At 36.1% G+C, this 14829-nt stretch overlaps 1 protein-coding gene across 1 annotated transcript; it reads right to left on the reverse strand.

Moving 5' to 3' along the window:
* Window positions 1–12672: 12672 nt before the first annotated feature.
* HTR1F (5-hydroxytryptamine receptor 1F) lies at window positions 12673–13858 on the reverse strand. The gene has a single exon (XM_007126357.1). The coding sequence runs from the start codon at window positions 13856–13858 to the stop codon at window positions 12761–12763; it is 1098 nt and encodes a 365-aa protein (XP_007126419.1). The 3' UTR covers window positions 12673–12760.
* Window positions 13859–14829: the final 971 nt, after the last annotated feature.

The following is a 14829-nucleotide window of genomic DNA, read 5'->3' on the forward strand; positions in this document are numbered from 1 at the left end:
GTAAAGCACTGAGGTGTTTTTTGCCTTAATGGCATTTGCTGAGCTCAGATGATCTCAAGCATTAATTTTTAAGGTTTCAGGGATGGGAGACAAAGCCCACACCACACTCAAGTAGGGATTATATTAGGAGACCCCTTTTAAATGAAACTGGACCCCAAAGTGTTATACTGCCAGTTTAAGAATGAACTAGAAATACACACTGACACCAATCTAGAACTGAAAAGAAAGAGAGAAAGAAAGAAAGAAAGAAAGAAAGAAAGAAAGAAAGAAAGAAAGAAAGAAAATTGCCCAGCTTGAAACATGAACATTGAACCTTGATTCTGATTGGAGGTAGAAAAGGATTTCTCCTGAAATTTCATAACCACAATCTGGCTTCCATTTAATTTGTATCCTGAACACACATCACATGATATTATGAAACACACACACACACACACACACACACACACACACACAAGCAAACCTCTCAAATCAACAGGTAGTTTAGTTTAAATTAATACAGCACTGATAATGCCCACAGATGTCTCACAGAAACAAATGCTAATCCTCCCATGGAGGAATCAACCTTCATCCCAGGCCTCAAAGAATTTCCACAGATCAAGTTCAAATAAAAATGAGAGCTCAACGTAAAAAGAAAAAAAAAGTCAATGAACACATAGGGAAACAAGGCACCACGCGTGAGAGCTAGCATAAACAACATTAAGCCTCAGGAGTCTTCAGATACAGGAATTGTCAGACAGAAAAAATAAAAATACATTTGTTTAAAATGTCTTAAAATATAAAAAGGCATGAAAATCATGAGTAAAGAATACACAGATGTGTAAAAACCCAACACTTCTAGAAATGAAAAATTAATAGAAATTTAAAACTCAATGGATGGTTTATACCAAATTGTCTGTAATTGAAGTCCAGAGATACAAAGCAGTAGAAAAATATGAAAGAGAAACGAAGGACAGAATAAGATGGTCTAACATATATCTACTTGGAATTCCAGAAGGAGAAGAATGAGAGAGAGAGTGAAAGAGAGACAGAGAGAGAGAGAGAGAGAGCAAGAGAAGGCAAGGAAGAGTGAGCATGGGGTAGGGGCTATATTTGAAGATACGGATTGAGAACTTTTCACAACTGGTGAAAGAATATAAGCATTAGAAGCAGGAACTCCAATGAACCCCAAGGAGGACAACTTAAATCCAAATTTAAGATCCACCATAGTTAAACCGCAGATCCCTTAAAGAAAAAAAGCAAGGAAAAGAAAAGGAAAAACATTCTTTGAAGCTCTATGACAGTTTTTTCAGAAGAGGAAATTCATTCAAATCTCATTCTCTGCCTTATCTCTAAGAAATACTTTGTCTTATTCTTTCCACAAACACTTGGGAAAGTATATAGAGAAACCCATGCTATAAATCCTGTTCCTGAATATGGATTTTTTTTTTTTTTTTGTCAATTGGAACAGTTCTATTTTAGTTGACACCTGTAAGATCTTTTAAGGCCAGTGTCAAGACGTAGTATGAGCATCTATATCTTCAAACAGGCTAACGTGGTATTCCAATTGTGTTGTTATCACAAAGTTAAATTCAGCTGAGTTAAGTTGACCAAGTACAAGACAAAGTTTGCTCTAAAGACTCATCACAGGGATCCACTGCCGTGGCAAAATCGTTACCAGCAAGCTGAGTAGTCTGAAGTAAAGTCGCCCGTCTTTGAACAGTCAAATTAATTCTGCACGAACCCAGCTGCTGACGCGGAGCACAGAGGTCAGGGTACTCACAGAGCCCGTGGGCTCCTGTGACTGCGCATGCTCCAAACTCCAAGCTCGCTATCTTCTCGGAATGAAGCCAATCCCGCAAGCGAACGCAAGGGGGCGGGTGTGGCTGCGGGCTCGGCTCTGCAGAGGCGGCTTCAGGTTCCACTTAACACCGCAGCAAGCAAGTCGCCGAGACTCTCGATAGCTCCACTATTTCTAGGGCAGGAGCAAGCGGTGGTGCTTATGGTAGCCAAATGATGGGAGGCATGGGCTTGGCAAACCAGTCCAGTTATGGCGGCCCAGCCAGCCAGCCGACAGCTGAGTGGTGGTTATGGAGGCTGCTATGGTGGCCAGGGCAGCCTGATGAGTGGATATGACCAAGTTTTACAGGAACACATCAGTGATTTTCAATCAAACATTGCACAGGCAGCCAAGGAGCAGTGAACAGCAGCTACAACAGTAGTGGAAGCCGAGCATCTATGGGAGTGAACGGAATGGGAGGGATGTCTATAGCATGTCCAGTGTGAGTGGTGGATGGGGAATGTAATTGACCCTGATCACTGACTCTTGGTCAACATTTTTTAAAAGAAAAACAAAACAAGTTTTAACAGTTTTGCAATACAAGCTTGTGATTTATGCTTACTTTAAGTGGAAATCAGCAGTGTTTTAACGACTTAAGTTTCAGTATTTTTGAACACAAACATTCATTTAGGATGTAACAATTAGGTTGAGTAATCTATTACTGTTAAATAATTTTCAGCTTTTCTCAAGTTAGTTATATTGTAGGATGTACTTAAGCAGTAGGTGTATTTAGGTTAAAGCAGTTGAATTATGTTAAATGTTGCTTACACCACGTTACATTGAACACTGTTTGGGTGCATTGTTGAAAGACACGCTTTTTTGTAAAACTCAATACAGGAGCTGTGTCTACAATTAAAAGTGAAACATTTGGCATGTTTGTTAATTCTAGTTTCATTTAATAACCTCTATGGCACGTAAGTTTAAGCTTTTTTTTAAGTTAATGGGGAAAATTTGAGACGCAATACCAATACTTTAGGATTTTGGTCTTGGTGTTTGTATGAAATTCTGAGGCCTTGATTTAAATCTTTTCATTGTATTGTGATTTTCCTTTTAGGTGTATTGAGCTAAGTGAAACTTGTTGAATAAATCTTCCTTTTAAAAACTGAATAAATCGCAGCTGTGTATACTAAATTGATACTATAATCAAAAGAAGGAGAAGGACGGAGAGAGTGAAGGAGAAGGAGAAACGAAGGACCAAGTAAAACCAAACAAACTCACATCTCTCTGGGAAGTACAATTACCTATTCACAAATATTTGGGAATAGGTGGAGATGTTTGGTTTTCCCCCTATTGTTTCCTTCTAATATAGTTTTTTTAAAAAAAAAATAACTGATGAATATATATCTTTCTCTATGGAATATAAGCAAACATGTTTTATTTAACTGGCACTGTAACCTTTTCTTCTTGTCCTCTTTTTTTTGTTTGTTTTTTGTTTTTCGGTACGTGGGCCTCTCGCTGTTGTGGCCTCTCCCGTTGCGGAGCGCAGGCTCCGGACGCGCGGGCCCAGCGGCCATGGCTCATGAGCCCAGCCGCTCCGCGGCATGTGGGATCTTCCCGGACCGGGGCACGAACCCGCGTCCCCTGCATCGGCAGACGGATTCTCAACCACTGCGCCACCAGGGAAGCCCCTTCTTGTCCTCTTTTAAGTGCCAACAGTTTTTCCACTTCGTCTCTATAAAGGTTTATTTTGAGAGGGAAAAGCTGAAAGAGGCTATTTCTCAAAATCGAATACATACATACATACAAACAACGTGATTACACTCAAAACCGTTCTTAAAAGATTGGAACTCAAAAGAGAACACAAGGCAGGGATGAAGAGAACTCCCATCCTTCTTTTCCATTTGCACTTGAGTGTTACTTAGTAACAATATATCAGTACTTTTTACTGATTTTTTTTAAATTTAGGAAAATAAAAGGAATTGTCTTTGTTCTAAACAGAACTTTACAAATGAGAATGTAAATTCTTTGAGTGAACTGAAGGACCAGAAGTGAAGTTATTGTAGGTTATATTGTCGAATAAGGGAAACTCATAGCTCAGTCTTCCACAAACACTATGGAAAAACACTCGGACACTTAAAATCCACGTCTGCTTCATATTTTTATTCTTCCTTTGTAGTTTTTAAATAGAATGCTATAGGATGTTCTGAAATGATAAAGTGAAAGCCAACACTCATTATTTGAAGGATATGATTTATTTCACATTTTACTGTTTCGGGGCTAAGCAACATCAAATTTCAGCATATATTTATTTTTGTTACGCTTTTAACAGCAACAACCTGAGCAGACTTTCATATTTCATAGACTATTAACATTCATATTTGAACATTTTCTATAGTTTGGGCAATCGCTATTAAAATTAAAATAAATGTAAGTGGTTTGTCATGTCTTTTTTTTTTTTTTTACTAAAGATAATAACCACTATATATTATTTTCCATCAATGGGAAGATTTTGAGAAAGAAAATGCATTTAAAGTTTTGGCTCAAGTTTAATAGTGACATATACAATTCTAGTTCATTGATTACTCAGTGGAAAATACAAACATAAGAAGTCAATTATCCAACTTGAGCCTCCAGATGTTTTGCTTATGACATACTTTAAGAACGGGGAAAAGGACAGAAGATTCCTGAAACATACATGCCTTCCTAATTGGAGTTATTTTTGTGTAAGTATGGCAAGTAGAATCGATAGTATTTAAACTTTTAGATTAATAGGAAGATATAATAGAAAAGAAAAGGTTAAAACAAAGTCATTGCTGGGTTCGGTGTTTATATTTTGAGACATCAGCATAAATGAAAACACAATAGACAAAGATATGAACTTACAATTCACTTTTTATTCCCTTCTTTAGGAGTATGTAATTAGAACCCGATTTTGTAGATGAAGAGACAACCATGCTGGGCAGGACCCTTGGAAAACAAGAGGAGTTCAGTTGGGCATCCAGAGTTAACACACTGTGTTCCCCAACATCAGAGTGATTCTCAGGGGCTTGCTGTAGAGCTGGGGAGTTTTAAAGAGTTCACATTTCTATGTTTGGTCAACCTAAGAGTGCTTGTACCATAATCATATAGGATGGTGAGGTGGGTATGGGCCCTTATTACTTATTACCTCTTTTAAAATGCTTGAGCTAAATGAAACTGTTAAGGAATGTTTCTCTAGCTCTTAAAAATATAAAGAATGATTTCCAGAATTCCCCAGAAAATAAGAACTGTTCCATTTGAGCTGAAGAACATATTGCATTTTCTACTTCACGGCAGAGATATTTCTTACTCTAAAATGCTACCCTCTTTTCATTCACATACAAATGATGGAACAGAAGGGGACTGGGGCTGGGCAGGGAGTATGAAGAGGAGTGATTTCACATCAGGTGGGCTGGAAGCCAATAGCTGAGTTTTAATTTGACCAAATGTATTTATTTATATCTGTTTTAGAATAGCAATTAAAATACAGTCTTTAGAAATAGACAACTTAAAGCATTTTATATAGTGCACATATGGTTTATGATGTATAATTACCAAACAGCAAATTTTTCATAATGCATAGATAATTACCAAAAATTAATGTGCTATGAATTTCATGTTTTCATTGTCAGTAAGATATTCTCTAATCATTGAAAAAATAAGAACAAGCTTTCTATTTCTAGCAAAACACACATTACCTCTCAGTTTCCCTTTTGATAATAATCCACTTGTATTTCTTTTTATTACATTTAGGAATAAAGATAAATAAACTGTAACATTTTCTAGTTACTAGGACACAGGGAAATGTACCAGGCTCACTTAGAGAAGGAGATCAGTATTCAAAAATTTTGCGATAGGTATGGAAGAAATATAAAGAAATAAACATATGTCCCATAAGTAACTTACATTACTATTTTTATTTTTTATTTACTTATTTATTTTTTTGGGATACGCAGGCCTCTCACTGTTGTGGCCTCTCCCGTTGTGGAGCACAGGCTCCGGACGCGCAGGCCCAGCGGCCACGGCCCACGGGCCCGGCCGCTCCGCGGCATGTGGGATCTTCCCGGACCGGGGCACGAACCCGTGTACCCAGCATCGGCAGGCGGACTCCCAACCACTGCGCCACCAGGGAAGCCCCATTACTATTTTTAGTTAGTATAAAAACCAAACACTCATGAAGAAACTAGTGATATGAAAAACAGATAAGGAATTATTGAAGACAATATTGTGTCCTCACAATATTGAAACTGAATGCAAATTTAGTTTCAAGGAGGAAGTGGAATTTAATCTGTGCTTTGAAAGATAAGTTGCATCAAGTAGGTGGAGGGCACGTCAGGTGGAAGGGAAAAAAAATGCTAAAAGAGTAACTGAGACAAGAATGAGCAAGGCACACTGGGAGGACAGTGAAGAGAGAAGACAGCACTTGTTGGGGTAGAGAGGATAGTGGGAAATAAGATTTTATAGAGGGTGGTTATCTTTTGTTATTAATATTAAGGCCCTAATATTAGGGCCAAGCCAGAGAGTCTGGATGCAATGTAATAATCAATAGGGAGCCATTATTGAATAGTTACTTTGAATTTTAATATTTTTATATAAATTAGTAGTGTTTTTCTCATACACTCAGTAGAGCCTAAAATTAAGCCTCCAGTCTTATTTTCAGCAACTTAGAGTTCTCATTTCAAATGAAGGTTTTTCCCTTTAGTATTTAAAGGATTAAACTAAAACCCTGATCCTGAAACATACGGGAAATCACCTCTGAATATATCAATAGGAGAAATCCATGCTGGAATAATTGCGGTTCTGATTTTAATAGGGTGGAAGGATTGTATTGCATCCTTTAAGAAAGCTAACCAAGTTTTAACAATGCCAGGCTTTTAGTAATAGGGATGGCAGGATACAGCAAGGGAAGAGACTCCTGAGTGCCCAGCAGGGCGGCATTTCTATAGCTGCAGATGGGGTTTTTGGGAGTTATTGCTCTACTAAGGACAGAGCTTCGAGGGAGAGTCAGAAGCAGGAGGCCATCAATCACTCACTTCTCTCCAGCCTCAGAAAAGGCAGTGCACAATCCAGAACACCAGTCTCCCTGTCGTGTGCTCTGACACATTCCAGACCTGCCACAGAGAATAATAACAATGCTAATTTACATTTTGTGGTACTTTAGTGTTTTTCAAGGGTGTTTGCTTTAGCTCACTCTACTTCCTTAGTCTTTCAATTCTAATTTGAGGCATGCAGGATAGATGAAACTTGCTCAGCATCAAGTCAGTGATTAGCAAAATCAGGACTCTCTTTTAGCCTTTTCTGATTTCAAATCTAGATGTTTCTTTACTCCTTTAAATTGTTGCTTCATATGTGATGAAAAGCTTTCATTCTTTGTCCTAGCAAAATTTAAATAATATACTGATTGAGAATAGACTTTAATATTTTTTCTAACTCAGGGCTTTATAATTCACTGAGCAATGTTGATGTGATTTTTACTTCTGTTCAGTTTTGTATTAGGCACTTTTCATATAGTAGCAATTCTGACTGGAACTCAACTAGTGAAATGGTGGTGAAATTTCATTTTCAGTTACTATAACTATGTCCTATAAAATTCTTGTCTAGCTAGCTGGGAGCTTTCAAGCAATGGTCTCTAGAAAGGCTCCAAGCTCCAGCTTCATTAGAACAGCTGGAAAATCCTGCTAAAGACTCAGATTCTGGGGTTCCATTCGGGACTCACAGACTTAAGAGTCTTTGGGATCTGCCTTTGTAACTAGCATCTCAGGTGATTCTTCTGCACACTGATTTTAAAAAGCTCAAATTTGAATGACTCCTCTTCCTTCCTGCTGAAAACCCCCCTCCTCCTCCTCGTTCTTCTTCATCTTCAAGTTCAACAGTGTGCTATGCGAAGAAGAGCATTTCTTTTTTCCAGTTCAGTCCTTCTTAACATCTGCAAGATCACACACACACATACACACACACGCTACTAGGGTCACAGATCCACTCAAATCCTAGCCAAGCCACCTAACACAAAGAGGAAATTGTCAATGTTTGTGTGTGTATGGGGGGATGTGGGTGAGTAAAATTTTATTTTATTAATAGAGTTGGGATGGGGGAAACCCCAAGGCAGCAAGACCCAGCAATATAATGCAATTATAATTATATAATAATTAATGATGCAATATATGAAATAAAATATAATGATATAAGTATAATTTTTAGGAATGAATGTTAATTACATATAATTTAGGAATATTAACAGGATATAGTGAAAAGTTTATTGGAGAGCATAGGGAGAAAGACATAGTAAGCTTTGCTGTGTATCTACATAACCAATAAGGTCATTTTACTGTCCTTGCAGAGGTGGAAACTTTCCATGGTAGAAATTAGAGCTGTGACACAAACTTCACTGAAAGGCTAGTTTGACAGGATTTATTGTTGATCAAAATAATATTATACATTTTTTTCCTCAGAATTTTTATCATTTCTGGCCTAATCAGGGAATGCAAATTCTTTGAAAAATTTTTATATTTTTCAGGTAGGTTTCAAGTACTATCATGCTTTGTACAGAGAAGATATTCTTTATCAATAACCATACATTTATTATAATGTTGGAAAGTATTTTTCTCAACAAGTGCCTCATTTAAATAATTGGGGGAAGCATATGAATTCACAAGGCCATGAAAAATGAACACAATGCCATACGAAAGTATTACTTTGTTCATGACAGAAATATTAATTTGCCTTTGGAAATATTTTCCGGCAAAATAAAAGTCTGAATATAATCATTTGAGTTTTTAGGAGGGTATTAGAGTCACATTTTCTAAAACAATTTAATGTGGACACATTTTGAATTGTGCAGGATTATTTTTGAAGGACTTTAGAATATATTAAGGAAAAATCCTTCAAGTTTCCTTTCCTGCAATACAGTAAACCTGATTTTCTGACTGCAAGTCAAAAAATGTCTGTGTAAATTCATGAGGAAGCTGTTCGCTCCTTGAGGTAGAAGAAATCATGTCAGCAGGAAGCAAATAACCACTCTCACTTTTCATGATATTTGGTGGAGCAAGTCAGCACATGTCCTGTTAACTGGCTTCCAATTTTTCTCTATTTCTTTTTGACACAAAGCTCTTGATAAAGAGGGGCAAGCTTAAGTTTGAGCCTGAGAATATGGGGATTATGCTTTGCTAAGGAATTTTAAAATTCGGAACTGTTAGAAGAATTTGGAAGTGAGTCCCAAAGAAGCTTTTCTTCACTTGGAAGCGGGGAACTTGTGTAACCTGGAGCACAGGGAGGGGGTTGAGGTGGGAGCCGGGGTGGGGGGGGGCGGGGGGTGAATCAAGTTCACCAGAAAAATGAAAGGAAGATTGGTTTTGGAGATTCAAATGGAAATTCATCCTACTTAAGGGCTGACCCATCAACTGCCATTACCAGGATAAACTGTTGATGTCATGGATTTGACCCTGGGGGGGTCTATTGTGAAACGAAACAAAGCAAACAAAAAATTAGGGTGGAGAATCCATATTCCCATCCCAACCCTATAAAAAAGACCATATTTCATAAACAGAAGTGAATTTTCAAACATGATTTGTACATAGCTATGCCAAATGATAGACGTATTGGACTGAATTTAGTATTCAGTAGTTTGACATCCTATCTTTTCTTTGGTGTTTTGACCTTGTCATTTACACATCCTTCATTTGAAAATACTTAGAAGAAGCAGAGCAAAAACAAACCCTCCACTTACTTTTCTGGTGCTGGTCTATTTAAAATTGTAACAGGAAGTTAACCTTCATTATCTAATATTTAACCACTTTCTATGATATATATTTTCTTCTACCTTATCAGTTAAATATATGCATTATTAAATTGTTACATTTGTTATGGATGTGAAAATTTATTTTCCTCAGTAGAAATCTTCAGCTTTTAGTAACTTGGAAAAATTTCATTGAGAGAATAAATCTTAGGTATTCAGAGAAGCATATCATGTTATATGCAATCTGTTCTTCATAAATTTTTTTTAACAGTCCAAATTACAGATTTTTAGCCCCTACATTCCTACCCTTTAAAGCTATAAAGAGAAATCACTCATATCAGTTCATGAGGAATGGCATGATCTGTATCTTCAGCATGTGGGGAAAACCCAGAGATGAAGTGATAATTACTGTAATGTGTTGTGACCCCCCCTTGGATTAAAAAAATGCTTTAAACACAAAGAAATAATAAACTTGATTCTCCCGAGAGCTCTAAAGGAGAATCTGACTTCCCTGTCACTTAGAGTATTATTTTTCTAGATTTGAGCTTCAGTCCAACTCAGAGTAGAGGGTAGTATGTACGTTTGGGTGAGCCTCACCCTGCTTGAGAATTCTTCCTTTGGGTTGATGGACTGTGTCTCTTAGAGTTCTCCAATAGAAATATATACATTCCTGAGGTGAGTGTAAATAAGGTAATTTAACAGATTATTTTAACTTTAGCAAGGTCTTTGGGTAAATAAATCACAGAATCAAATTTTGGTGAGAAGGAGAAAGAGAAATAAGCAGAGAATGATAGGGTCTCGATCAAGCTTTGGACTGTCAACACAGCACATGGGCCCTGGGAAATAAAGAGAAGAGGACAAAAGAAGTGGCAGGAGCCTTAGATAAATCTCATCTACTTGTTAGTTTTGCTTGGACCAGACTGCTCAGTAAGTGCCTGTGAGCTCTGATATGTCTTTATGTGCTTAGCGTACCCAAAAGAGAAGTCACCTTTGCACCAATAGGCCCCTTCTCTTGAGTTCCTCATTTCAGTTGAGAACTAATTATCTTAGTGACTCATGTCTTTCTGTCTGTCTGCCTGCTTATTAACATATTTGCTATAACCTGCAGATTCTACCTCCACAATACCTCTCATCTATTTCTTCTTTTACATTCCCATTGCCAGAATCAAGTTCAGGACTTTATCACCTCTTGCCCAGATTAATAATTGCTTTCTAACAAGAAGTTATTATGTCCAGTACTCTCTCTGCTCAAATCCACACAGATTTTTTTTTCTAGAATTGCCCTAAACTTGTAATATTTCTGCTAAAAAGCATCAGTGACCACTCATTGACAGACAGCAACCAAATTGACTATAGACTTCTTTTTCTGACATTCAGAGTCAGCCAGAATAATGGCCACTTTCTCTTTTAAGCTCTTCTACTGTCATTCTGAATAGCTGCCAAACTCATTGCTATTTTATGATCATGTCCCATCAAATGCTTGCAGGATGCAGTCTGAAATCTTTATGTTGCCACCACCTGAAGTATGCTCTTCCAAATCTCTTGCTCAAATGCTGTTCATTAAATATCCATTTTAGATACATTCTTTACAAAAATTTCCTGATTTTTCTCAACTAGATGTGATCAGCTTTTCCTTTGAATCACAAAAAGGTAAACAACCTTCATGCTGATCTTTGTTCTTTCTTTTCTATTATAGTGTTCATATTTTTGTTGTTTGTTTCACCTTTTAGATTGTAAACATGTTAAAGGAAGAAACAGTATTTTATTATTTCCCATATCTTCTATACATCTTCTATACATTGAGAGTATATCTCAATGCCTTATATAAAATTAAAGTTCTGTAACTATTTGTTAGATTGAGAGTAATGTGTCATTGATACATAAAAAATTGATGTAATGTACTCTTAAGCACCCCACTGGGAAAGAATATTTAGAATACACATGAAGGTACAGCTTAGAATAAAAGGGAATGTGTTGTTTTTTCAAATGATTTTGGTTGATGGTAGGATTAAAAGGTGGTATATGACCTTGCTGGTTCAAATGAAATGAAATCTTCTCAGAAGCATGGTTCTTTTGTTTTCAAATCCCTATATAAATATGGTAGATAAACTTATGAAATTGCTTTGGCTCACTGAACTTGTAGAGTGACTAATTGGGTGATATATACATATATAATATATATAATTAGTATAATATTCATCTTTGCTTATTCATTTCTATCAGTTGGAAAACTAGAGATTTTTTTGAAGTCAGTGAAAAGTCTAAGAATTCCTACTACATTCTCTCTAATAAAAGGGAAATAGCTGCTGAAGTACAAAGTATCACAGACTTTTTAGTTAGCAACTAAGCTTATTAACATTAACAGAAATGAAATATATCTTATATTTTTTAAAAAGTCAGGCATATAATATCTATGGCAAGTAACGTAGGGTACTTAGTGCCTTAAATTTGATTCCTAAACATGGCAAAATTAGAACACCACCCCCAGACCCTCCCTGAGTTATTTCTACTAGGGTAAGGCTTTGATTTCAAATGTTGATAATATATGATTAAGAAAATATTCTTCTAGGAATTCATATTAAACAAAAGAATATGGTAAATATGCACAAGTTCAGTATCCAGAATTATTTTGCAGTACCTAGCTCATTTTATGATTACTCCTTACTATCAAAATACAAAGACAGTATCAACCTCTGACTTTTATGTTTCCTCTGGTCACACTAAGTCAGAGTCTTATTTTTTAGCTCCTTCCCCCTCCTCTTTTGCCTAGGGTAAGATGGAGAGGGGACAAGAGTGGTTAGGTAGGAGAAATGTGTGCTTTGTGGTGAATTTTATCTTGTCTATAAAATAATAGCATCATATAATAAAACAATAAGATTATGTAGAAATTATGGATGGAGGTATGTTGTTAATTGAAAATTCTTCTGTAGTTGTTATAAGATATAAACCTGAAAAATCACTGTTAATAATGATATATATATATATTTCCAGTTAGTTTTTAGGGACATTGCATAGGCAAAATATTGTTTATAAACAATAAATTATTTTCTAATTTCACATACTCTAGAATAATGGTCAAAAAAAGTCTTTAAATCAATACATTTTATATGTATGTTGCTATTAAAATATATATTAATATCATTCTAGCAGCTTTATGTCCTTCTAAAAGTTTAAATGTTTTATTCTTTATCACTCATTTAGTTACTTCACCTCAAAAGAACCCCAATCTTTTCATAATAAACTTCTTTAAACTAACATCGACATCGCACAAGTTTTTGAAATGCTTTCTTGAAGTCTTCATTAAAGATTGTATAAATCAGTGGGTTTATAAGGGAATTGAGATAGCCAAGCCATGTCAAAAAATTTGACATTTCTTCAGAAATTTTACACTTTTCACAGACATTAACAACCAATTCTTTTACAAAAAAAGGAAGCCAACATATTACAAATGCACCCAAGATTAATCCCAGGGTAGTGGCTGCTTTGCGTTCTCTTGTGCCTGAGAACTTTTGCCTTCTCCAGGATCTCTCATGCTTGAATTCAGATCTGGGGCTTTTCACTGTGCTATGAATTTTATCAAAGTCCGTTGATGGATCAGATAAAGACTTTTCTAGCATGTACGGTGTGGAGACCAGTCCAATGTTTTTCTCACCACTCCCCAAAAGGTGACCATTCAGTTCCTCCTTGGCAATCCTACTTGCTTGTCTCTTGTGGTATAACGTCTTTGCTGCTTTATATATTTTGTAGTAGAGGATCAAAATCAATGTTAACGGGATGTAGAAAGCTCCAAATGTTGAGTAAATAGTGGAAACAATGTTGTCGTGTTTGATGATGCACTCATCCTCTCGGCTAGTTCCTTGGTGCCTCCAGAATAGAGGAGGCATAGAGATAAAAATAGATATAATCCAAACTATGGTAATCATAATGCCAGCATGCTTGGGAGTCCTTTTCCTGGCATACTCAACAGCATCTGTGATTGCCCGGTACCGATCCAAAGCTATAGCAGAGAGATGCAAGATGGAGCAAGTGCAGCACGTGATGTCAACGCTCAGCCAAATGTCACAGACCACTTGCCCCATAATCCAGCTCTCTCTCACAATATACACAATGCTGAAAGGCATCACCAGGACAGCTACAAGAAAATCTGTGACTGCAAGGGAGCAAATTAAGTAGTTGGCTGGGTGGTGTAGCTTTCGGGTCACAATAATTGCAGCGATCACAAGTGAGTTAATGGTCGTCGTCATCAGTGCCAGCCCAGAGAGAATGAAGGACACCAGAATTTTGGATGGCATTCTGTCGAACAGTTCTTCCGAGGTCAAGTTTTGATCAGATGAGTTTAAGAAATCCATTTTTTGTTTGATTTAAAAGATTAACATAGCTGAAAAAATGGACACCTGTAACAAAGGAGAGGAAAAAGAGTTCAGAGAAGGCTTCAAAGATTTTTCTCTTCCTTTCAGAATAATTTTTTTTAAAGTATACATGTATCTTTTTCCAGAATAGTCTATGGATTAAAAACATGGAGTTCAGATAGTAGATTTTCTTTTTCTTTACATTTAAGAAATACAATAAGAACAGTAAAAAACAATAACTTCAAAAACATTTTCTTAAAATAGGGCTCAAGTAAAACAATTTTTATGCATAAAATAACCTATCACTAAAATCTCTACTATTATAAAAGTGTTTAAAACCTATATTAATATTAGCTATGTTTTTCTCTTTGTCTACAGCAGAAAAAGTTTAAAAGCACGTCATTAGTATATATTTGTGCATTATATAATGTAATATAAGAAAATGTCATTTTAAAGGTAGTATTCAAAATCATAAACAATTTTGTACATAAAGTTACACTGAGAACATTTTCATTGGGCTTGTGGAGACTAAAGGAACTTTCAATGTATTTTATGTCAGGATATAAAGGTTATAAAAGGAAAAATAAACAAAATTAAAATATTTTTAGTGTATTTCTAGCATTCCATGATCATTTTTTGAAATTAGGAAAAGGTCAGAGTGTTTAGTAGTCTTTGTGGATATAAGTAGTTAGTTTGGTTTAAAAAGACAAAATAAAACTAGTTGGAACCGAATAATCATACAACACTGCCCATAATTATAATGACCTATATGACCGAAATAAACCACTGAACGAGGTGAACCTTGCCAGTAAGAAAAGCTCTCATAACATCACACACCCTAAAATGGAAATTGTTCTTTACAAGACTCCATCGTAATGACCATGTAACCTTACTTTTGAAAGGCAACCCTCCAAACATGGCTTATAATTTTTACTTCAGTCCATGCTATTACTTAATTGCAAGTCAAATAC

This window comes from Physeter macrocephalus, chromosome 1, assembly GCF_002837175.3.
Source record: "Physeter macrocephalus isolate SW-GA chromosome 1, ASM283717v5, whole genome shotgun sequence".
NCBI classification, from domain to species: Eukaryota; Metazoa; Chordata; class Mammalia; order Artiodactyla; family Physeteridae; genus Physeter; species Physeter macrocephalus.

What these genes read in the sequence shown, in the direction of transcription:
- HTR1F (XM_007126357.1), bottom strand. Translation starts at nt 13,858, where the DNA reads ATGGATTTCTTAAACTCATCTGATCAAAACTTGACCTCGGAAGAACTG.